Source organism: Oncorhynchus masou, chromosome 15 (genome assembly GCF_036934945.1).
Source record: "Oncorhynchus masou masou isolate Uvic2021 chromosome 15, UVic_Omas_1.1, whole genome shotgun sequence".
In the NCBI taxonomy this organism is placed as follows: Eukaryota; Metazoa; Chordata; class Actinopteri; order Salmoniformes; family Salmonidae; genus Oncorhynchus; species Oncorhynchus masou.
This window is the reverse complement of record NC_088226.1, coordinates 11,113,812-11,138,141: the sequence shown is the minus strand read 5'-3', so window position 1 is coordinate 11,138,141 and position 24,330 is coordinate 11,113,812. Positions and strand designations below refer to the sequence as shown.

The 24,330-nt window shown below is 46.4% G+C and overlaps 1 protein-coding gene across 2 annotated transcripts in view; it reads right to left on the bottom strand.

Moving 5' to 3' along the window:
- Positions 1-24,330, bottom strand: part of LOC135555597 (noelin-2-like) — a 100,816-nt gene that overhangs the window by 3,540 nt on the left and 72,946 nt on the right. For both annotated transcript variants that reach the window (XM_064988175.1, XM_064988174.1), the window contains exons 3-5: positions 3,645-3,800; positions 1,916-2,135; positions 963-1,069 (exon numbers count right to left, since the gene is read on the bottom strand). In XM_064988175.1, coding sequence (XP_064844247.1) covers positions 963-1,069; positions 1,916-2,135; positions 3,645-3,800 — 483 coding nt within the window. The remainder of the gene's footprint in view (positions 1-962; positions 1,070-1,915; positions 2,136-3,644; positions 3,801-24,330) is intronic.

The following is a 24,330-nucleotide window of genomic DNA, read 5'->3' as shown; positions in this document are numbered from 1 at the left end:
TATCATTTGTGTCCAAGCTCACATCCTTGTCTCAGTCTCTGCTGCTCTGCTGCTCTGCTGGCAGTCACACTGCTGGTAATCACCCAGGTGATTGGAGAAACTTCTGCTTAAACAACTCGTTCATTTCTTCCCCCATGACAGAATGATTAATCAGCAGGCGTACTGTGGCTGTGACGGGATGGGACAGGAGGGAGGGAGGGAGGGAGGGAGGGAGGGAGAGGGAGGGAGGGGGAGGGAGGGAGGGAGGGAGGGAGGGAGGGAGGGGAGGGAGGGAGGGAGGGAGGGAGAGGGAGGGGGAGGGGAGGGAGGGAGGGAGGGAGGGAGGGAGGGAGGGAGGGAGGGAGGGAGGGGGAGGGAGGGAGGGGGAGGGAGGGAGGGAGGGAGGGAGGGAGGGAGGGAGGGAGGGAGGGAGGGAGGGAGGGAGGGAGGGAGGGAGAGAAAGGAGGGAGGGCTGACATCCATCAGTGACTCAGGAGTCTGACAGACTGTAGGCAAAATAGTCTGTCACCAGTAGCATTACATCATACAACCCCCCTGTGAGGGTCCTGTGGAGCTGTAGTCTAAGCCATGTGATAAACTCTGTTTTGGGGGTCAAGGGTCAGTGTGTGTGTGTGTGGTTTGGTTTTTACTATCCTTCTGGTTACCAGAAGACCTCACAAGGATAGTAAAACAAGTACAATTAAGAGTGGGGACATTTTGCCGGTCCCCACAAGGAAAAGGTTTTTTTTAGGCTTAAGGATTAGGTTTAGGGTTACAATTAGGGTTATAATTAGGGTTAGGGTTAGGTTTAGTTTTAGGGTATGGGTTAGGGGTTAAGGTAAGGGTTAAGTTTCGGTTAAGAGTTGGGGTTAGGTTTAGGGGTTAGAGTAAATAGGATTTTGAATGGGAATTAATGTTTTGGTCCCCACAAGGGTAGTAAAACCAATGTGTGTTCGTGCATGGTGTTCATGAGGAAAACTTACCCGATTGTCTGAACTAGGGATCATGGTGTCAGTCATCCAGGAGCCGAATCTTGACCCTGACGCACGGATGGTGATGGGGTTACTGACGCCAGTCAACTTCCCACAGCCTGACACACACACACACACACACACACACACACACACACACACACACACACACACACACACACACACACACACACACACACACACACACACACACACACACACACACACACACACACACACACACACACACACACACACACACACACACACACACACACACACACAGATTATCGTGAAATATTAAACAGCTAAAGGCAACATTTCAGCTGCAATCCCCTTTTCTGTTAAATCATCAGTTTAGTTCCACATATTACATGAGAATGATCATTTATCTGGGCGTCTCTAGACCATTACTGGATCGTTTATCCAGCTTAATACTAGTACTGAACATGAACATCACTAAAATGTTGACCATTAATATCCTGCGTCTCAGCTACTGTAGCTACATGTCACCTTGCTCTTGGTGATAGTGTGTCAATGTGTTGGATTAAATTGATCGTAAAAGTACTCTGGTGGAAAGATGGCAACCTATGAACTCTGGTGTTTATAATAGTGTTTTCAGAGAGCACTGCTTGACTCTTCATAGAGAAAAACAACAAGTCCGTTATTCTAAATCCAACAGCATCTCCGGTTGTGAACAAATACGTTTAGTCTGAACATATTCCAAATGATCTGTATTAGGTTTTCCTTATATTGCCTCGTCAATGTGAATAGCCCTCACAGTACTATATTATGTACACGAAGACTACCTCTAACCAGTCAGTAGAGTAGTCCATGACAAGTCAGGAGACATTCAATGCTGTTGGGATGTCAGCATCTTTCTATCAGTATAATGTCATCTTGGATCTTTACCTTTATGGATATTTATGGATCTCCACAGATACACCCCCCCCCACTCTCCTCACCCAGTTTCTGCATGCAGGAGTGGAGCCTGGTCTCCAACAGCAGGACCCTGTGTCTCAGCTCCTCGTAGTCGTAGGCTCCCATCTCCTCCTGGATGGCCATGAGCACCAGCGACAGGTTCCTCACCTCCTCCCTCACCCGGCTGATCTGACGGGCGTCCGTCTTGTACTGCTCCAACACCGGCAGTAGGGGGAGCAGCTGGGTCACCTTGTCCTTCAACTCCTGCGGGTCGGATGGAGAGCGGGAGAGAGGGGTGACAAAAGAGGAAGATTAGATTCAGAAAGAGGAAAAACAGCAGAAAGAGGAGTGAGAGAGAAGCCACACACATAGCAAACAGAAGGGCAGATTTGTGTGTGTGATGGTAACTGACTGCATTCCAATGTCAGAGCTAGTTGCCGTTCTCATGACAAATCCCCAAATGTGTTTTCATGCACACTGTTTATCCTGGACTCCATTCTTTCATTCTCCAATGCATTTTTCCTCATCCGGGGACCTACATCATCTATCCTATCCTAGCCTCAGGTCCACATCTATGACTGATCTGCTGTCAGGGAGGTGGTGGGGCTGATTTCTCATAGGCCAGTGGTGTATCGATGAAGGGGCAGCAGGAGAGGAGAGGTAGCCTGAGGTAGCCTGCTAAGGTACATCAGTGCAGTCCTGTGCTGTGAGGCTATTAGGAGCAGCAGGCACGTCAATAAACCTAGTCCGCCACAGGGGGGGCTGTTTTCTCCTTGTTAAGGTTTATCGTAAATCTGGTGATGGAGCAGCTCTCAGCCCCACAGCGCCACATTATAAATCTCATTTTCCCCCGTTCGCCCCACAAAAATTCCCTCTCGTTAATCTCCCGTGCCCTGCCAACGGCGACGTTGAGCTCCACACATTCATCAGGCCGTCTCACAGAAAGTCAAATGCAGCTTTTAGACTTACGCAGTTTGTTCTGCACCCATTGGATTGTGAATGAGTATTTATTCACATTTGGAAAGCTATTTGAATTTGCATGACTTGGCATATGCTAGTGATATTAAGATATATTGATTAATGGGGGGGGGGGGATTTCGTAAACATTGCAGTGACTTTAATAAAAAACGTGTGGAGAGAGAATCACCACAGGGCCACTCCCCAGGCCCATCCCTGTTGCCGTGCAGAGTCCCAGCAGTAAATCAAGTTTACGCATTAAGAATTTATCAAAGCATCTTTTAATCAAACCATTTTATGGTCCATCTAATATCCGCAGAGTATAAGAAACGCGTGAAAAGGACCAGCTGACAGCAAGATAGAAACGCTGTCTGATAATGTAGCCTGAGATTCCGCTTGTTGGAAGATAAGGAATAGATAAATGTGAATATATATGGCTGTTAACTGAGAGAGAGAGAGAGAGAGAGAGAGAGAGAGAGAGAGAGAGAGAGAGAGAGAGACTTGCGCTTGGTAGTGGGGTTTTAATAATGCAGGAGAGATTGTGCTCAAATTGCCTCCTGTACATGACTCAATTACACTGAAATAGCAGATGAAGATAAGCTATGTGAGTGTTAGTGTGTCATTATGCGTTGTGATGTAGAGGAAGCTGTAAGTATACGTTATAAAGCCTGTGCTAAGAGTCCAGGATGTTCCTATAGACAGTTCTTATCAGAAAGTTCACATACACAGTTTAGAAATATGCTTCACGTAGAAACCTGTGTGATTGTTTTTCAGTACAGATGAATAGGACACATGCACGCATGTCATGTGCGTTACCTGTAAGCTCTTGGGGTTGAGGCTTCGGGGGTTGTCTGAGGCAGTCTTCAGCTTGACGTCTACAGCCTTCATCAGGCTCTCTGTGTTCCTCACATACTGAAGGTCCCTGTTGGTCCGCAGGTCCAGCAACTCCATGGACTGGGTGATGTTCTGGACCTGTCAGTCAAACACACACATGCTGTTAGACGCACAGACAGACAGACAGATAGATACAGAAGCCCCGTTTACACCTGATTCTGACTTGAGTCCTTTGTACTGATCTTGTCCACATTCCCGATTGTGCCCACCTTTTTTTGACAGGTGAAGACACTCAAAAGACACAGATCATCCTGCCCAACTCCCGGGGTTAGTCAGACACACATCATGTCTGGATATCCTACTAGTGTAGACCGATCTGTACAAAGAAACCATTTAAATCGTCATTATTCCTCCGTCTAAAATCATTGAGAGGTGGCATTGACTGACTACATCAATATGTGTCTTACAATAAATAAATGTTATTTTGAAGGAATAGCTGTGAAATCATTTGAATAAATGAAGGGACCAGGAACTCTTGTGACAATGCAGACGGATAACAGACACATTATAATACCATGTGTAGACACATTTCTGGATATGTGGGCACAATCAGTATGTAGACAAGATCAGGATGAACCCATGTTAGCACCATGTATAAACAAACGGGGCTAGAGTCAGACCCACAGACTCACAGACAGACACGCAGTCAGACACACAAAATGACATGTTTATTCAGTGGCCCGTGTTTTCCTTTTTATTACAATGAGTGTGCTGTGCCGTACTCCCAACAGCACTTTGCCTTCACTTCCTCTTATCAGAAGTTAGTTGTCCTCCTCTCACCACCAGCTGTCCAGCCCACCCACTGGGACATCTGCCCACTGGAACCACCCACTCACTATACACTCTGCTACTGCTCTATTCCACCCACACACTACACCCACTCTCCCACACACATACTGGCCAGGGTTCAACTGGCCAAACCTTATGTAACTAATTAACAGAATACTTACAACCTCATGCTAATCGCATTAGCTCAACCGTCCCGTGAAAGGGACACCGATCCCGAAGAAGATATTATTTTAACAGAATGAAATATTCATTTGTGTTTTCATTTATGTACATTGAATGAATAGTTCATTCAATGTGTGTATTAAAGTATGTACTGTACATGAATTACTTACTTATTTCAGTCACACCCGAGCACAGAGCCATGCAATCTCCATAGACAAACATTGGCAATGGAATGACCTTACTAAAGAGCTCAGTGACTTTCAACATGGCACCGTCATAGGATGCCACCTTTTCAACAAGGTGGCATCCGCTGCCCCGGTCAACTGTAAATGCTGTTATTGTGGAGTGGAAACGTCTAGGAGAGTAAAAAACATCTGTCCTCGGTTGCAACACTCACTACCAAATTCCAAACTGCCTCTGGGAGCAACATCAGCACAAGAACTGTTCATCAGGGGGCTTCGTGAAATGGGTTTCCATGGCCGAGCAACTCCACACAAGCCTAAGATCACCTGTTCTCTGGGGTGATGAATCACGCTTCACCATCAGGCAGTCCGATGGACTAATCTGGGTTTGGCGGATGCCAGGCGAATGCTACCTGCCCCAATGCATACCGCCAACTGTAAAGTTTGAGGAGGGATAATGATCTGGGCTTTTTTTCATGGTAGCTCCAGTGAAGGGAAATCTTATTGATAGAACATACAATGACATTCTAGAATCTAGACGATTTTGTGCTTCCAACTTTGTGGCAAGTGGCAACAGTTTGGGGAAGACCCTTTCCTGTTTCAGCATGACAATTCCCCCGCGCATAAAGTGAGGTTCATAAAGAAATGGTTTGTTGAGATCTGTGTGGAAAACCTTGACTGGCCTGCACAGAGCCCTGACCTCAACCCCCTCGAACACCTTTGGGATGAATTGGAACGCCGACTGCGAGTCAGGCCTAATCGCCCAACATCAGTGCCGACCTCACTAAAGCTCTTGTGGTTGAATGGAAGCAAGTCCCTGCAACAACGTTCCAACATCCATTGGAAAGCCTTCTCATAATAGTGGAGGCTGTTATAGCAGCAAAGAGGAGACCAACACCATTTTAATGCCCATGATTTTGGAATGAGATATTCGATGAGCAGGTGTTCACATACTTTTGGTCATGTAGTGTGTATTATGAAGCCTCCGGTTGTGTGTGACTGTGTGTAGTAGACACACTGTGTCCTGGCAGGTGTGACAGACAGGTATCTCCATCCCCAGAGAGGCCTTGAGGTAACACTAACATTAGCTAACGCTAACCACAGACTGCTAGCTAGTTCCATATTCCTCCTCCTGGCTGGTTTAGATACATGTTCAATCTGCTACTGCTGTCTGGCGGTCCAGCACAGTGAGTGATGCTGCTCCATATCCCTTCCTTATCACACTGAGGGAGGTGATAAAAGCTGTTTAAATGTATGTCTGTCTCTCGGTTTAAATGTCTGTCTGTTTAAATGTATATCTGTCTGTTTGTCTGTTTAAATGTCCGTCCGTCCGTCCGTCTGTCTGTCTGTCACCTGCGGACACCATGGCTCGGGCCTAGGGCTCGCGTTAATTGACAGTTAATTAACATAAACATGTTTAGCGCCTCCAGGCATCTACACATACAAGCTGCATACAAGCCCATGATGCGTGCCTTTGGAACATAAAAGTCTAATAAATACCATTAATCTACACCATCACAATAAATCCATTATTATTTTAGTCAGGCCTAAAGAAACATGATATGAAGAAAATGTATTCCAGAAGAACTGAAAATAAGTTGGCCTACTGTATGTTAACTTGCTGTGCGCCCATGACATAGACTGTAGCCATGCCATAGGCTGTGGGCTAGTTCATTTAGCAGACAAGATATGCTTATAAGGAGTATGTCATTATTTTATATTATATGATTTTATAGTATGAAGAATATAATTGAACCTAGCTGAATAAAAGGAGAGAGTGGGCATATGAAGTAGCTATGTTGAGCGTAAAAATGATCATTTGCTACAGTAGATTTATATGCTAGATATAGAGTTGTCTGGCAACTTTATTTGTGAATGATACAAACCTTAGATTGTCTTCAATCAAAACAAATATGGTCTGCATGATGCGACGACAGGCTATTGATGATTTGAGAAAGGCTGCACGCGCTGTTCTCTCATCATATTTTCATATTTTCTCTTTTTAGTGGCAACCATCAAAACTCTGCTCCCACACAGGATTGCATATAGAAGGAATGAAGGAGAAAGAGGAGGAGATGGAGACGCACCGTGGTGAGATATTCTCTAGCTAAAGGTAATGTGTCAGCCTATTCATTATGAAAATATAAAAAATGCCCTATTACTAGGCTATTCAAAATAAAATAAAATTCACTATAATTGTAGGCTAACTCTGGAAGCCGCCCTGCACAATCAATTAACCAATAGCATCGCCTAGGCCTATACGTTCTCTCCCAGATTAAAGGATAGACATTTTGGAGCGTAGCATAAGGTAACCAGACCATCCAGTATGCATAATACTACAGTCCAAACTCAAAGACGATTACTAGAATTTGGTGCATTGTGGAGTATTGGCTATGTATTGTATAACGGCACAATTGTTAACTTAATTCCGTTTTTTTTTCGGGCTTGGGCTCATATATAGGCCTATGGTATTCACAAGCTCTAATAGTATGGGCCTTTTGAATGAATCAACACCCTAGAAAGTCCATTTTGATGTGTTAGGCTTTGAAACAACATCCACAATGAGCATGTTGTCCACTCAGTTTCAACCTGATGTTGAACTTCTTTCTTCAAATTGATCATCACAGTGAGGTGAGTTTTAAAAGCATGAGACTGTTTTGATGATTAGTGTTGGATTTGAATTTTGATTGCATTTGCATTGCTGTCAAAGTGGTTAGAGGGACAATAGAGCCCTGAGTACCAGGTCATTAGGACCTGATGGTCGTTAGAACCCTGAGTACCAGGTCATTAGGACCTAATGGTCATTAGAGCCCTGAGTACCAGGTCATTAGGGCCTGATGGTCGTTAGAGCCCTGAGTACCAGGTCATTAGGACCTAATGGTCGTTAGAGCCCTGAGTACCAGGTCATTAGGGCCTGATGGTCGTTAGAGCCCTGAGTACCAGGTCATTAGACCTGATGGTCGTTAGAGCCCTGAGTACCAGGTCATTAGGACCTGATGGTCGTTAGAGCCCTGAGTACCAGGTCATTAGACCAGATGGTCAAGTTAGTGAGTTGGGTACTACAAATGCAGTGCATAAGAGGAGATAACTCAACAGTCATGTGGAATTATTATTATTATTATTGTATTTTTTTAGGGGATAGACAAGCTTTTTTTATTGCAGATAGATTGTGTCTTCCATAAATGTAATTGTTTGCAACATTTCCAATCTTTGTAAATATATACAGTACCAGTCAAAAGTTTGGACACACCTACTCATTCAAGGGTTTTTTGTTATTGTTACTATTTTCTACATTGTTGAATAATAGTGAAGACATCAAAACTATGAAATAACACATATGGGATCATGCAGTAACCAAAAAAGTGATAAACAAATCAAAACATATTTTCGATTTTCGATTCTTTAAAGTAGCCACCTTTTGCTTTGATGACAGTTTTGCACACTCTTGGCATTCAATCAACCAGCATCACCAGGAATGCTTTTCCAGCAGTCTTGAAGGAGTTCCCATACAGTTGAAGTCGGAAGTTTACATACACCTTAGCCACCTTAGCCTATTTGAATAACATTGACACCCAAAGCACCTTGAAAAATGAATGTGTAACAATACTTATCAGAAGGCATGTTGCTTGATGCTGTTTGCCATCATGTTTCTGTCATCATTTAGAGTTAATGTACTGTATCTTGTTTAATGTTTACCACATGCATTAGTGGTGAGCTTTGGCAGCATGCATTCAAATTCAGAGAGAGAGAGAGAGAGAGATAATTCTAATCTGATCGTCTTTCTCTCCACTTTCGGTGGGCTTGTGTCCTTAATTGCATTGCTCTTCTCTCTCTCTCTCATTACAATTGACTTTGACTGCCGGTGTGGTGGTAATATGATCACCGCAACAGCCCTAACCATGACCATGGGTATGGAATTTGTACACCTTTACAAATGATGCTAGATATTGTGGCATTTTATTGTGGTATTTTACAATCTCTGGATAGAATTGAACTTTGTACAGTACATTGTTAGCATATCCTTGGCTGTCTGAGGTGAGGATCATGTCTAGCGCGTTTTAAATGAGGATGTTATATTGGATGACAGAGTGGCTCCATTCAGCCCACCTCCTTCTCCTCTGCTAGGCTCTATGGAATGCTGGCCAGGTGGCTCAGAGACAGAACCACTGACCCCAGGTGTCCTCATTAGTCTGGCCTGTTTTAGACAGGAGCGGTAGTCCTTCACAGCTGCTGTCTTACAAGCTCACACACACCATGCCCACACACACATTTGTGCATTGTCAAAAAAGTGTGTGTGTGTGTGTGTGTGTGTGTGTGTGTGTGTGTGTGTGTGTGTGTGTGTGTGTGTGTGTGTGTGTGTGTGTGTGTGTGTGTGTGTGTGTGTGTGTGTGTGTGTGTGTGTGTGTGTGTGTGTGTGTCAGTCAAAAACCTGACGGGAGGAGACACACAGCGTGAAAGGAAGGGGAAAAGATGGCTATCAGTGTGAATGAGATCAGAGAATTCAGGTGTCTCATTGATACACTGAGGCTTCCACAGCCCATTCAGCATCTCAATTTACCTCACCTCTCCTCTTCTCTCAGCACCCTATGAATGTCAGCCTTCCTATCTCTCTCTCTCTCCCTCCCTCCGCCTCTCCCTCTATCTTTTTCCCACAAACAGACTCCCCTCACCAACCATAACTCAATACTGTCTCCTGCCAGGCTCCAGGCTGCAGTGGTCTAGTATGTACAGTAGAGCTGGAGATGTGTGTATGAGAAGTTAGAGCACAGTGCCCTGCTGGGGAAAAAGGTCTGGACAAGAGTCTCAGAAAGCCAAATTATTAGCCACAACACAACCGCTGAAACCTCTGGAAGGAGGCGGAGAGATGGAGGGTTGGGTTAGATATACACGCTGAATGACGCGCTCTCGGAGTCAACAACCACCCATATATAATACAAATTAACAGTAAACATTACACATACAGAAGTTTCAAAACAATAAAGACATTACAAATGTTATATATATATATATATATATACACAGTATTGTAACAATGTACAAATGGTTAAAGTACACAAGGGAAAATAAATAAGCATAAATATGTATGAGGCTATGCTCACTGAGTCTATTTACAATGGTGTTTGTTCTTCACTGGTTGCCCTTTTCTTGTGGCAACAAGTCACAAATCTTGCTGCTGTGATGGCACACTGTGGAATTTCACCCAGTAGATATGGGAGTTTATCAAAATTGGGTTTGTTTTCAAATTCTTTGTGGATCTGTGTAATCTGAGGGAAATATGTGTCTCTAATATGGTCATACATTGGGCAGGAGGTTCGGAAGTGCAGCTCAGTTTCCACCTCATTTTGTGGGCAGTGTGCATATAGCCTGTCTTCCCTTGAGAGCCATGTCTGCCTATGGCGGCCTTTCTCAATAGCAAGGCTATGCTCACTGAGTCTGTACATAGTCAAAGCTTTCCTTAAGTTTGAGTCAGTCACAGTGGTCAGGTATTCTGCCACTGTGTACTCTCTGTTTAAGGCCAAATAGCATTCTAGTTTGCTCTGTTTTTTTTGTTAATTCTTTCCAATGTGTCAAGTAATTATCTTTTTGTTTTCTCATGATTTGGTTGGGTCTAATTGTGCAGTTGTCCTGGGGCTCTGTGGGGTGTGTTTGTGTTTGTGAACAGAGCCCCAGGACCAGCTTGCTAAGGGGACTCTTCTCCAGGTTAATCTCTCTGTAGGTGATGGCTTTGTTATGGAAGGTTTGGGATTCGCTTCCTTTTACTTCCGGCGCCGACAGAGATGGCCGCCTCGCTTCGCGTTCCTAGGAAACTATGCAGTTTTTTGTTTTTTTACGTGTTATTTCTTACATTAGTACCCCAGGTCATCTGGGGTTTCATTACATACAGTCGAGAAGAACTACTGTATTTAAGATCAGCGTCAACTCACCATCAGTACGACCAAGAATATGTTTTTCGCGACGCGGATCCTGTGTTCTGCCTTACAAACAGGACAACGGAATGGATCGCATGCAGCGACCAAAAAACGACTCCGAAAAAGAGGGAAACGAGGCGGTCTTCTGGTCAGACTCCGGAGACGGGCACACCGTGCACCACTCCCTAGCATTCTTCTTGCCAATGTCCAGTCTCTTGACAACAAGGTTGATGAAATCCGAGCAAGGGTAGCATTCCAGAGGGACATCAGAGACTGTAACGTTCTGTGCTTCACGGAAACATGGCTCACTGGTGAGACGCTATCCGAAGCGGTGCAGCCAACGGGTTTCTCCACGCATCGCGCCGACAGAAACAAACACCTTTCTGGTAAGAAGAGGGGTGGGGGCGTATGCCTTATGGCTAACGAGACATGGTGCGATGAAAGAAACATACAGGAACTCAAATCCTTCTGTTCACCTGATTTAGAATTCCTCACAATCAAATGTAGACCGCATTATCTACCAAGAGAATTCTCTTCGATTATAATCACAGCCGTATATATCCCCCCCCCAAGCAGACACATCGATGGCTCTGAACGAACTTTATTTAATTCTTTGCAAACTGGAAACCATTTATCCGGAGGCTGCATTCATTGTTGCTGGGGATTTTAACAAGGCTAATCTGAAAACAAGACGCCCTAAATTTTATCAGCATATTGATTGCGCAACCAGGGGTGGAAAAACCTTGGATCACTGTTACTCTAACTTCCGCGACGCATATAAGGCCCTGCCCCGCCCCCCTTTCGGAAAAGCTGACCACGACTCCATTTTGATGATACCTGCCTACAGACAAAAACTAAAACAAGAAGCTCCCACGCTGAGGTCTGTCCAACGCTGGTCCGACCAAGCTGACTCCACACTCCAAGACTGCTTCCATCACATGGACTGGGACATGTTTCGTATTGCGTCAGATAGCAACATTAACGAATATGCTGATTCGGTGTGCGAGTTCATTAGAATGAGCGTTGAAGATGTCGTTCCCATAGCAACGATTAAAACATTCCCTAACCAGAAACCGTGGATTGATGGCAGCATTCGCGTGAAACTGAAAGCGCGAACCACTGCTTTTAATCAGGGCAAGGTGTCTGGTAACATGACCGAGTACAAACAGTGCAGCTATTCCCTCCGCAAGGCTATCAAACAAGCTAAGCGTCAGTACAGAGACAAAGTAGAATCTCAATTCAACGGCTCAGACACAAGAGGCATGTGGCAGGGTCTACAGTCAATCACGGACTACAGGAAGAAATCCAGCCCAGTCACGGACCAGGATGTCTTGCTCCCAGGCAGACTAAATAACTTTTTTGCCCGCTTTGAGGACAATACATTGCCACTGACACGGCCTGCAACGGAAACATGCGGTCTCTCCTTCACTGCAGCCGAGGTGAGTAAAACATTTAAACGTGTTAACCCTCGCAAGGCTGCAGGCCCAGACGGCATCCCCAGCCGCGCCCTCAGAGCATGCGGAGACCAGCTGGCTGGTGTGTTTACGGACATATTCAATCAATCCCTATACCAGTCTGCTGTTCCCACATGCTTCAAGAGGGCCACCATTGTTCCTGTTCCCAAGAAAGCTAAGGTAACTGAGCTAAACGACTACCGCCCTGTAGCACTGACTTCCGTCATCATGAAGTGCTTTGAGAGACTAGTCAAGGACCATATCACCTCCAACCTACCTGACACCCTAGACCCACTCCAATTTGCTTACCGCCCAAATAGGTCCACAGACGATGCAATCTCAACCACACTGCACACTGCCCTAACCCATCTGGACAAGAGGAATACCTATGTGAGAATGCTGTTCATCGACTACAGCTCGGCATTCAACACCATAGTACCCTCCAAGCTCGTCATCAAGCTCGAGACCCTGGGTCTCGACCCCGCCCTGTGCAACTGGGTACTGGACTTCCTGACGGGCCGCCCCCAGGTGGTGAGGGTAGGTAACAACATCTCCTACCCGCTGATCCTCAACACTGGGGCCCCACAAGGGTGCGTTCTGAGCCCTCTCCTGTACTCCCTGTTCACCCACGACTGCGTGGCCACGCACGCCTCCAACTCAATCATCAAGTTTGCGGACGACACAACAGTGGTAGGCTTGATTACCAACAACGACGAGACGGCCTACAGGGAGGAGGTGAGGGCCCTCGGAGTGTGGTGTCAGGAAAATAACCTCAAACTCAACGTCAACAAAACTAAGGAGATGATTGTGGACTTCAGGAAACAGCAGAGGGAACACCCCCCTATCCACATCGATGGAACAGTAGTGGATAGAGTAGCAAGTTTTAAGTTCCTCGGCATACACATCACAGACAAACTGAATTGGTCCACTCACACAGACAGCATCGTGAAGAAGGCGCAGCAGCGCCTCTTCAACCTCAGGAGGCTGAAGAAATTCGGCTTGTCACCAAAAGCACTCACAAACTTCTACAGATGCACAATCGAGAGCATCCTGGCGGGCTGTATCACCGCCTGGTACGGCAACTGCTCCGCCCTCAACCGTAAGGCTCTCCAGAGGGTAGTGAGGTCTGCACAACGCATCACCGGGGGCAAACTACCTACCCTCCAGGACACCTACACCACCCGATGTTACACGAAGGCCATAAAGATCATCAAGGACATCAACCACCCGAGCCACTGCCTGTTCACCCCGCTATCATCCAGAAGGCGAGGTCAGTACAGGTGCATCAAAGCTGGGACCGAGAGACTGAAAAACAGCTTCTATCTCAAGGCCATCAGACTGTTAAACAGCCACCACTAACATTGAGTGGCTGCTGCCAACACACTGACACTGTCTCAACTCCAGCCACTTTAATAATGGGAATTGATGGGAAATGATGTAAATATATCACTAGCCACTTTAAACAATGCTACCTTATATAATGTTACTTACCCTACATTATTCATCTCATATGCATACGTATATACTATACTCTATATCATCGACTGCATCCTTATGTAATACATGTATCACTAGCCACTTTAACTATGCCACTTTGTTTACATACTCATCTCATATGTATATACTGTACTCGATACCATCTACTGTATCTTGCCTATGCTGCTCTGTACCATCAGTCATTCATATATCCTTATGTACATATTCTTTATCCCCTTACACTGTGTATAAGACAGTAGTTTAGGAATTGTTAGTTAGATTACTTGTTGGTTATTACTGCATTGTCGGAACTAGAAGCACAAGCATTTCGCTACACTCGCATTAACATCTGCTAACCATGTGTATGTGACAAATAAAATTTGATTTGATTTGATTTGATTTTGATTTGATTTGTAGAATTTAACAGCTCTTTTCTGGATTTTTAGAATTAGTGGGTATCGGCCTAATTCTGCTCTGCATGCATTATTTGGTGTTCTACGTTGTACACAGAGGATATTTTTGCAGAATTCTGCATGCAGTCTCAATTTGGTGTTTGTCCCATTTTGTGAAGTCTTGGTTGGTGAGCGGACCTCAGACCTCACAACCATAAAGGGCAATGGGCTCTATGACTGATTCAAGTATTTTTTAGCCAGATCCTAATTGATATATTGAAATTTATGTTCCTTTTGATGGCATAGAATGCCCTTCTTGCCTTGTCTCTCAGATCGTTCACAGCTTTGTGGAAGTTACCTGTGGCGCTGATGTTTAGGCTAAGGTATGTATAGTTTTTTGTGTGCTCTAGGGCAACAGTGTCTAGATGGTATTTGTATTTGTGGTCCTGGCGACTGGACCTTTTTTGGAACACCATTATTTTGGTCTTACTGAGATTTACCTTCAGGGCCCAGGTCTGACAGAATCTGTGCAGAATATCTAGGTGTTGCTGTAGGCCCTCCTTGGTTGGTGACAGAAGCACCAGATCATCAGCAAACAGTAGACATTTGACTTCGGATTCTAGTAGGGTGAGGCCGGATGCTGCAGACTTTTCTAGTGCCCGCGTCAATTCGTTGATCTCTCTCTCTCTCTCTCTCTCTCTCTCTCTCTCTCTCTCTCTCTCTCCCTCCCTCCCTCCCTCCCTCCCTCTCTCCATGCTGGGAGTGTTTGGTGCATGCTGGGAATTGTTTGAGCGAGTGCTAAGTGCAAGTTTTGTGTAGAGTTAGACATCCTGGGTTTTCTTTCGGTTTTTCCTTTTCTTGGTGATATCCTTTTTGTTCTATGCATGATTAAGGTTATTATTTTTATTTTCTTGTTGTGGTAGAATTAAATATATTGTTTGTTTCGTGTCGAAATTACCCTGACTTTGGGGACGCCGTCCCTGTCACTTCGGCACGGCTTTAGGTGTGTTACTGAAGCTACTGTCACGGTGGAGGAGTTACTGGTCGCCATAGGAGAGAAGGTAGGATACGAAAATGTTGCTTATGCGTCACGGATGAATAAAGCGGTGGTGGTACTTCTTAAAGAAGAGAGTCTTGTTGATCGTATGGTTGAGCATGGTGTACTTCTTAAAGAAGAGCGCCTTGTTGATCGGATGGTTGAGCATGGTGTACTTCTTAAAGAAGAGAGTCTTGTTGATCGGATGGTTGAGCATGGTGTACTTCTTAAAGAAGAGAGTCTTGTTGATCGGATGGTTGAGCATCGTGTACTTCTTAAAGAAGAGTGTCTTGTTGATCAGATGGTTGAGCATGGTGTACTTCTTAAAGAAGAGAGTCTTGTTGATCGGATGGTTGAGCATTGTGTACTTCTTAAAGAAGAGAGTCTTGTTGATCGGATGGTTGAGCATGGTGTACTTCTTAAAGAAGAGAGTCTTGTTGATCGGATGGTTGAGCATCGTGTACTTCTTAAAGAAGAGTGTCTTGTTGATCGGATGGTTGAGCATGGTGTACTTCTTAAAGAAGAGCGCCTTGTTGATCGGATGGTTGAGCATGGCGTACTTCTTAAAGGAATCAGCTATTGGAGTGCGAGTTTTTGCGGTTTGGGAAGTTTGCAAGTTCAATTAAGATTGTCCTGTTGGGTTGCAAACACCCGGTGTTGAAACAGGTAATGTCATTTCGGCGACAGGTGTTTATGTTTTTTGACTCACCGGAGCAGACTTTAGTGTTATCGTTTAAAATCAAGTATGACAATAGAATGTATATGGCTTATGCTAGTACGGGTAGTCAACTGTGTTTTGAGTGTGGGGATGTTGGTCATAAGCGACATGCTTGCCCGAAAAGGGAGAAGGCAGAGGGAGGGGCGCAGGTGGTCTTTGTAACGCCTGGGCCCTCTGATGTAGGGAGAGGTGGGCCGACAGTGGTAGAGCAGCCACAAGCACCTGTTGCTGAGGAACATGTCATCCGGGTTGAGGGCACGGAGTTGCAACTTGTACCAGAGGGAAATGCTATGCAGCAGAAAAATAATGTTGTAGAAGATAAGGATGTATCTTAAGTTCCTCAGACTGGTGAGCAGGTGCCCAGTATAAGTGCTGGTGTAAAGGAGGGGGTTCCCGTGGATCTAAGCTCCCAGGTAGTGGAGGGGGTGCCCAGTACGAATGCGGGGGAATTGAGGGGGTTCATGTGGAGCTAGGCTCCCAGGTAGTGGAGGAGATGCCCACTATGAGTGCTGGGGTTAATGTGGAGCTAGGCTCCCAGGTAGTGGAGGAGGTGCCCAGTACGAATGCTGGGGTACAGGAGGGGTTCATGTGGAGCTAGGCTCCCAGGGAGTGGAGGAGATGCCCACAATGAGTGCTGGGGTTCATGTGGAGCTAGGCTCCCAGGTAGTGGAGGAGATGCCCACTACGAGTAATGAGGTACAGGAGGGTTTTCATGTGGAGCTAGGCTCCCAGGGAGTGGAGGAGATGCCCACTACGAGTAATGAGGTACAGGAGGGTTTTCATGTGGAGCTAGGCTCCCAGGGAGTGGAGGAGATGCCCACTACGAGTAATGAGGTACAGGAGGGTTTTCATGTGGAGCTAGGCTCCCAGGGAGTGGAGGAGATGCCCACTACGAGTAATGAGGTACAGGAGGGTTTTCATGTGGAGCTAGGCTCCCAGGGAGTGGAGGAGATGCCCACTACGAGTAATGAGGTACAGGAGGGTTTTCATGTGGAGCTAGGCTCCCAGGGAGTGGAGGAGATGCCCACTACGAGTAATGAGGTACAGGAGGGTTTTCATGTGGAGCTTGGCTCCCAGGTAGTGCAGGAGATGCCCACTATGAGTGCTGAGGTTCATGTGGAGCTAGGCTCCCAGGTAGTGGAGGAGATGCCCAGTACGAATGCTGGGGTACAGGAGGGGGTTCATGTGGAGCTAGGCTCCCAGGGAGTGGAGGAGATGCCCACTACGAGTAATGAGGTACAAGAGGGTTTTCATGTGGAGCTTGGCTCCCAGGTAGTGCAGGAGATGCCCACTATGAGTGCTGGGGTTCATGTGGAGCTAGGCTCCCAGGTAGTGGAGGAGATGCCCACTATGAGTAATGAGGTTCAGGTGGGGCTAGTCTCTCAGGTAGTGGAGGAGATGCCTGGTACGAGTAATGAGGTACAGGAGGGTTTCCATGTGGAGCTAGGCTCCCCGGTAGTGGAGGAGATGCCCACTACGAGTGCTGGGGTTCATGTGGAGCTAGGCTCCCAGGTAGTGGAGGAGATGCTTGGTACAAGTGATGAGGTGCACGTGGGGAGTGTTGAAAGGGGTGTGGTAGAGGGGAGTCAGTTGTCTGTGGTCTCAGCTGAGGATCAGGAGAAGGATATGGATATCTCCTTAGATATGACAGCTGCTGGTGATGACTCAGTTTATGATCTAGAGGAGGTAAATGAGTTTCTGGATCAAACTTTTGGGAAATCTGTCAAATTTGGCAGATTATTTTGACGTTGATAAGTTTGTGAGGTCAGCTGTGATGTTACAGAAGACGGTGGGGTTAGAACAATTGAGTGAGAAGAAGCGGTTTCGCTTGAGGAAATGTATTACTGCTGTTGCAGCAGCAAAAGGTGGTGGGAAACGTGGTCAGGTTAAGAGAAGATTAAAATAATGATGATGATCATGCTTCATAGGATGTTTTTTTCTCCTTGGTTTCTCTGTGGGCTCTTCTGCTTTTCATTTCTCTTTTCTATATGGAAGTACTAAGGGTAGGTTTTCTCAATATTAAAACCTCTTAGAGATCGGACTACTTTTTTCAACATTCTGTTAAAAATCGCGCAACATTTCAACGTCCTGCTACTCATGCCAGGAATATAGAATATGCATATGATTAGTATGTGTGCATAGAAAACACTCTGAAGTTTCTAGAACTGGTTCAATGGTGTCTGTGACTATAACAGAACGAGTTCTGTGGTCAAAATCGCAAGGAAACCTGATCACAAAATCGACAAAGAAAAAATCCATCCAGTCTCGGAATTGTCTATGGCTTGCCATAAATGATAGGACTGGGCTTGCAATTCCTACAGCTTCCACACGATGTCGCCAGTGTTGTGATTACCAGGGCCCTTTATCCTTGGTCAGATCACTGAATAGCACATCCTGTCTTCAGGTGTGCACCCGGATAAAAATGTCCGTGAGAAAATGGACTTCGTTTTGAAAACTTCTATCTATTGAATACAGATCGCTCCGTGATCAATTTGATCGTTTATTAACGTTTACTAATACCTAAAGTTGGATTACAGAAGTAGTTTGAAGTGTTTTGTCAAAGTTTATAGGCAACTTTTTTAATTTAAAAAAATAACGTTGCGTTTAAAAACAGTGTTTTTCCTGGATCTGACGGTCTTCATAAATGGACATTTTGGGTATACAAGGACCGATTTAATCGAAAAAAAAGACCCAATTGGGATGTTTATGGGACATATAGGAGTGCCAACAAAGAAGCTCGTCAAAGGTAATGAATGTTTTATATTTTATTTCTGCGTTTTGTGTAGCGCTGGCTACGCTAATTCCTTTGTTTACGTCCCCTTCTGGTATTTCGGGGTGTTGCATGCTATCAGATAATAGCTTCTCATGCTTTCGCCGAAAAGCATTTTACAAATCTGACTCGTTGGCTAGATTCACAACGAGTGTAGCTTGAATTGAGTACCCTGCATGTGAGTTTTAATGAACGTTTGAGTTTTAACGAGTGCTATTAGCATTTGGCGTAGCGCATTTGCATTTATTGTTGGCAAGGTGGGGCGATTGCGTCTCGGGTGGGCCAGAGAGGTTAATGGGGGAAGGGACAGGAATACGAGGGCTTGGGTATTAGAAGTAATAAAACAGAAAAGGCTTAATGTAGTTTTCCTACAGGAGACACATAGTGATGAGGAAAATGAGGTTGACTGGGGTATGTGGTGGGAGGGGCAGCATGTACTCAGTCATGGTACTAATTTCAGTGCTGGGGTGGCAATCTTGTTTTCCTCAGGTTTAGGGGTGACTGTGGTATCTACAACAGAGATTGTCAAGGGTCGGGTTTTATTGGTCAAGGTGGATGTTATATTTTTTTAATGTTTATGCTCCTAATGAGGGTACAGAGCGTATTGTTGTTTTTGATCAAATAAAGGAAACCTTAAGACAGTGTGACCAAGAGGGTGTATGGTCTTATGGGGGGACTGTACATTGGATTTTACTGTTGATCTCACTGCTGAAGAACCTCACCTGCGGTCAGCAACTTGTCTGTCCTGTTTATTAACTGAGTTTGAGCTTTCTGATGTGTGGAGAGTAAGGAATGCGAAAGTTAGGCAGTACACATGGTTAAAAGTTAATGAAGGTCGTGTCAGTGCAGCAACGTTAGACAGGTTGTCTGTTTCTGAGCACTGCTGTAGTAGGGTTGGAAGGATAGACAGGTTGTATGTTTCTGATCACTACTGTAGTAGGGTTGGAAGGTTAGACAGGTTGTATGTATCTGAGCAATACTGTAGTAGGGTTGGGAAGTGTGCCATTACTCCTGTGGGTTTCTCTGATCATCATATTGTTACTATTGATATTCACTTGTCCTGTCCACGAAGGTCATCACCTTACTGGTATTTTAATGTTAAATTGTTACATAATGTCATGTTTTGTGAAAGGTTTGTGTTGTTTTGGGAAAAATGCAGGATTATAAAAGGGAATTTTGAGTCCTTGAGACAATGGTGGGAGGTTGGTAAGGCCCAAATACGAGTATTTTGTCAACAGTATACTGCTCTGTCTCGTTAAAGAGACTCGTTAAAGAGACTATCAGGGGCCTTGAACAGGACAACAAATCTATTGAATTGAAGCTGCTCACTCAGAACGACCCTGGACTAGCCATGAACTTAAAGGACAAGAGACAGGCCATTTCTACATGAAAGATTGAAGGGTGCCTTGATTAGGTCTCATTTCGCTTCCCTCAAGGATATGGATGCTCCTAGCACTTTTTTTTTTAACCTAGCACAGTCAACATTGCAACGTAAACAGATGGTCTGCCTTCGTCTCCCTGATGGGAAGGTGACCACGGATGACAGTGAAATGCGTCAACATGCCGTGGATTTCTACTCTGCCCTCTATAAGGCGGAGGATTGTGACTCTGTGTACTGAACAGTTGTTACACGGTCTTCCTCAATTGGGACCTGAGCAGAAAGCTGCTTTGGACTCTGACATTACTCTGCAAGAGCTGTCCACAGCAGTTATGCAGCTCTCAACAGGCTGAGCCCCTGGCATCGATGGTTTGCCATCTGAGTTTACTTTCTTTGGATCAGGAGAAGGCTTTTGATCGTGTGGGCCACCAGTACTTGTTTAAAACAATGAAAGCCTTTGGGTTTGGGGATGTTTTTTTAGTCTTGGATGAGTTTATTGTATGCTGGGGCCTCGTGTATGGTGAAGGTGGGTGGTGGTTTAAGTTGCCCCATCACTGTCCAAAGGGGCATCAGGCAGGGATGCCCAATTTCAGGGCAGTTATATAGTCTGGCAATTGAACCAATGCTTTGTTTTTTAAGGGTGAAGCTTACTGGTTTCTCTGTGCCAGGTGTAATGAAGGGTCCCACGATAGCACTGTCTGCGTATGCAGATGACGTGACAGTTTTTATTACAGGGGTTGAGGATGTTAAGGTTCTCTCAAACGCCTCCTCAGCTAGAGTCAATTGGGAAAAGAGTGAATCACTGTGGGCAGGTCAGCTTCAGACGGGGTCCGCTCCACGGTTATAAGGGGGGCTTCAGACGGGGTCTGCTCCACGGTTACCAGGGGGGCTTCAGACGGGGTCTGCTCCACGGTTATAAGGGGGGCTTCAGACGGGGTCTGCTCCACGGTTATCAGGGGGGCTTCAGACGGGGTCCGCTCCACAGTTATCAGGGGGGCTTCAGACGGGGTCCGCTCCACGGTTATCAGGGGGGCTTCAGACGGGGTCTGCTCCACGGATATCAGGGGGGCTTCAGACGGGGTCTGCTCCACGGTTATCAGGTCAGCTTCAGACGGGGTCCGCTCCACGGTTATCAGGGGGGCTTCAGACGGGGTCTGCTCCACGGGTATCAGGGAGGCTTCAGACGGGGTCTGCTCCATGGTTACCAGGGGGCTTCAGACGGGGTCTGCTCCACGGTTACCAGGGGGGCTTCAGACGGGGTCTGCTCCACGGTTACCAGGGGGGCTTCAGATGGGGTCTGCTCCACGGTTATCAGGTCAGCTTCAGACGGGGTCTGCTCCACGGTTATAAGGGGGGCTTCAGACGGGGTCTGCTCCACGGTTACCAGGGGGGCTTCAGACGGGGTCTGCTCCACGGTTACCAGGGGGCTTCAGACGGGGTCTGCTCCACGGTTACCAGGGGGGCTTCAGACGGGGTCTGCTCCACGGGTATCAGGGGGGCTTCAGACGGGGTCTGCTCCACGGTTACCAGGGGGGCTTCAGACGGGGTCTGCTCCACGGTTACTAGGGGGGCTTCAGACGGGGTCTGCTCCACGGTTACCAGGGGGGCTTCAGACGGGGTCTGCTCCACGGTTATCAGGGAGGCTTCAGACGGGGTCTGCTCCATGGTTACCAGGGGGCTTCAGACTGGGAGGGTGTAGTGGAGAAAGTGTGAGCCAGACTGTCAAGGTGGAAATGGGTGCTGCCCCAGCTGTCTTATAGGGGAAGGGTCCTGGTAGCTAATAATCTTGCTGCCTCTACCCTGTGTCACAGACTAATAATCTTGCTGCCTCTACCCTGTGTCACAGACTAATAATCTTGCTGCCTCTACCCTGTGTCACAGACTAATAATCTTGCTGCCTCTACCCTGTGTCACAGACTAATAATCTTGCTGCCTCTACCCTGTGTCACAGACTAATAATCTTGCTGCCTCTACCCTGTGTCACAGACTAATAATCTTGCTGCCTCTACCCTGTGGCACAGACTAATAATCTTGCTGCCTCTACCCTGTGTCACAGACTAATAATCTTGCTGCCTCTACCCTGTGGCACAGACTAATAATCTTGCTGCCTCTACCCTGTGGCACATCGCTAATGATTTTACTGCCTCTACCCTGTGGCGCAGACTAATAATCTTGCTGCCTCTACCCTGTGGCACAGACTAATAATCTTGCTGCCTCTACCCTGTGTCACAGACTAATAATCTTGCTGCCTCTACCCTGTGGCACAGACTAATAATCTTGCTGCCTCTACCCTGTGTCACAGACTAATAATCTTGCTGCCTCTACCCTGTGGCACATCGCTAATGATTTTACTGCCTCTACCCTGTGGCACATCACTAATGATTTTACTGCCTCTACCCTGTGGCACATCACTAATGATTTTACTGCCTCTACCCTGTGGCACAGACTAATAATCTTGCTGCCTCTACCCTGTGGCACATCGCTAATGATTTTACTGCCTCTACCCTGTGGCACAGACTAATAATCTTGCTGCCTCTACCCTGTGGCACAGACTAATAATCTTGCTGCCTCTACCCTGTGGCACAGACTAATAATCTTGCTGCCTCTACCCTGTGGCACAGACTAATAATCTTGCTGCCTCTACCCTGTGTCACAGACTAATAATCTTGCTGCCTCTACCCTGTGTCACAGACTAATAATCTTGCTGCCTCTACCCTGTGGCACAGACTAATAATCTTGCTGCCTCTACCCTGTGGCACATCGCTAATGATTTTACTGCCTCTACCCTGTGGCACATCACTAATGATTTTACTGCCTCTACCCTGTGGCACATCACTAATGATTTTACTGCCTCTACCCTGTGGCACAGACTAATAATCTTGCTGCCTCTACCCTGTGGCACATCGCTAATGATTTTACTGCCTCTACCCTGTGGCACAGACTAATAATCTTGCTGCCTCTACCCTGTGGCACAGACTAATAATCTTGCTGCCTCTACCCTGTGGCACAGACTAATAATCTTGCTGCCTCTACCCTGTGGCACAGACTAATAATCTTGCTGCCTCTACCCTGTGGCACAGACTAATAATCTTGCTGCCTCTACCCTGTGTCACAGACTAATAATCTTGCTGCCTCTACCCTGTGGCACAGACTAATAATCTTGCTGCCTCTATCCTGTGGCACAGACTAATTATCTTGCTGCCTCTACCCTGTGGCACAGACTAATAATCTTGCTGCCTCTACCCTGTGGCACAGACTAATTATTTTACTGCCACCAAAGGGTCTGATACAAGAGCTCCAGAGGACCCTTGTCAATTTCTTCTGGCCTGGACAACACTGGATTAAAGCTGCGGCCCTGTACCTGCCACTGCACGAGGGTGGGCAAGGCCTGGTGGACATTTCCTCTAGGATCATGGCTTTCCGGCTTCAAGGAGCCCAGAGACTGTTGTACAGTGACGGTTCTAGCTGGGTCGATACATCCTATACATTGATGAGGAGAGCAGGCTGTTTGGGCTTAGACAAGCACTTTTTCCTCTTAAAGCTGGAGGGGTGTGATTTGTCTGGCCTGACTCCATTCTATAAGTCTGTCATGCAGGCTTGGAGAGTTCTTGTCAAGTCCCGTAAGGCCAGCATGCTACCAGGGATGTGGCTTTTTGAAGAGCCTCTTTTTTACAACACTGCCATCCAGTCCTGTGCTCTGGGTTCAGCCAGCCTACGTTCATGCCTGTTAGGTCTGGGGTGTACCAAGCTGGGTCATTTGATGCAGAGCAGGAGCAGATTGTTGGAGGAGCTGGGAGAAAGAGCAGGGATCCGGTAATCTCGCTTACTGAGGAAGGTCGTCGCTGAGGTCTGCGACTCCTTGCCAGAGCTTCATCTGCAGTATGTGACTGACACTTCCAATTCTGATCGGTGGAAGGAGGGTCTGGATTGTGTTTCCTGCACTGATTGTTAGTGCTGTGATGGGGGCATTCGAGGACAAAGTGGGGATGCTGCTTTCCTTCGATACCCCGGAGCTGGGGGAGTTCAAGGAGGTGGGAAAGAAGGCCATGTACAGAATATGTGTAAAAGTGCCCCATGCCTCTTCCCTGGAAGGGGTCAAATCGACGAGGTGGGCGGGTGTGTTTGGTCCAGGTGCATCCCCAAAAGGCTGTTGGCGATCACCATACAAACTGCCTATTGAGAAGAGGACAGCTGACCTCCAATGGAGGATAATTGGTCGGGATGATTGACCTGATCATTTCTTGTTTCTCAGCTCTGGGAGAGGTTTTCTCTTCCCAACTGTTTATATTTGGGCTAAAGTACAGGTTTAGTCAAAAGGGTGTAGTTGAGGCCTCCCGTGTGG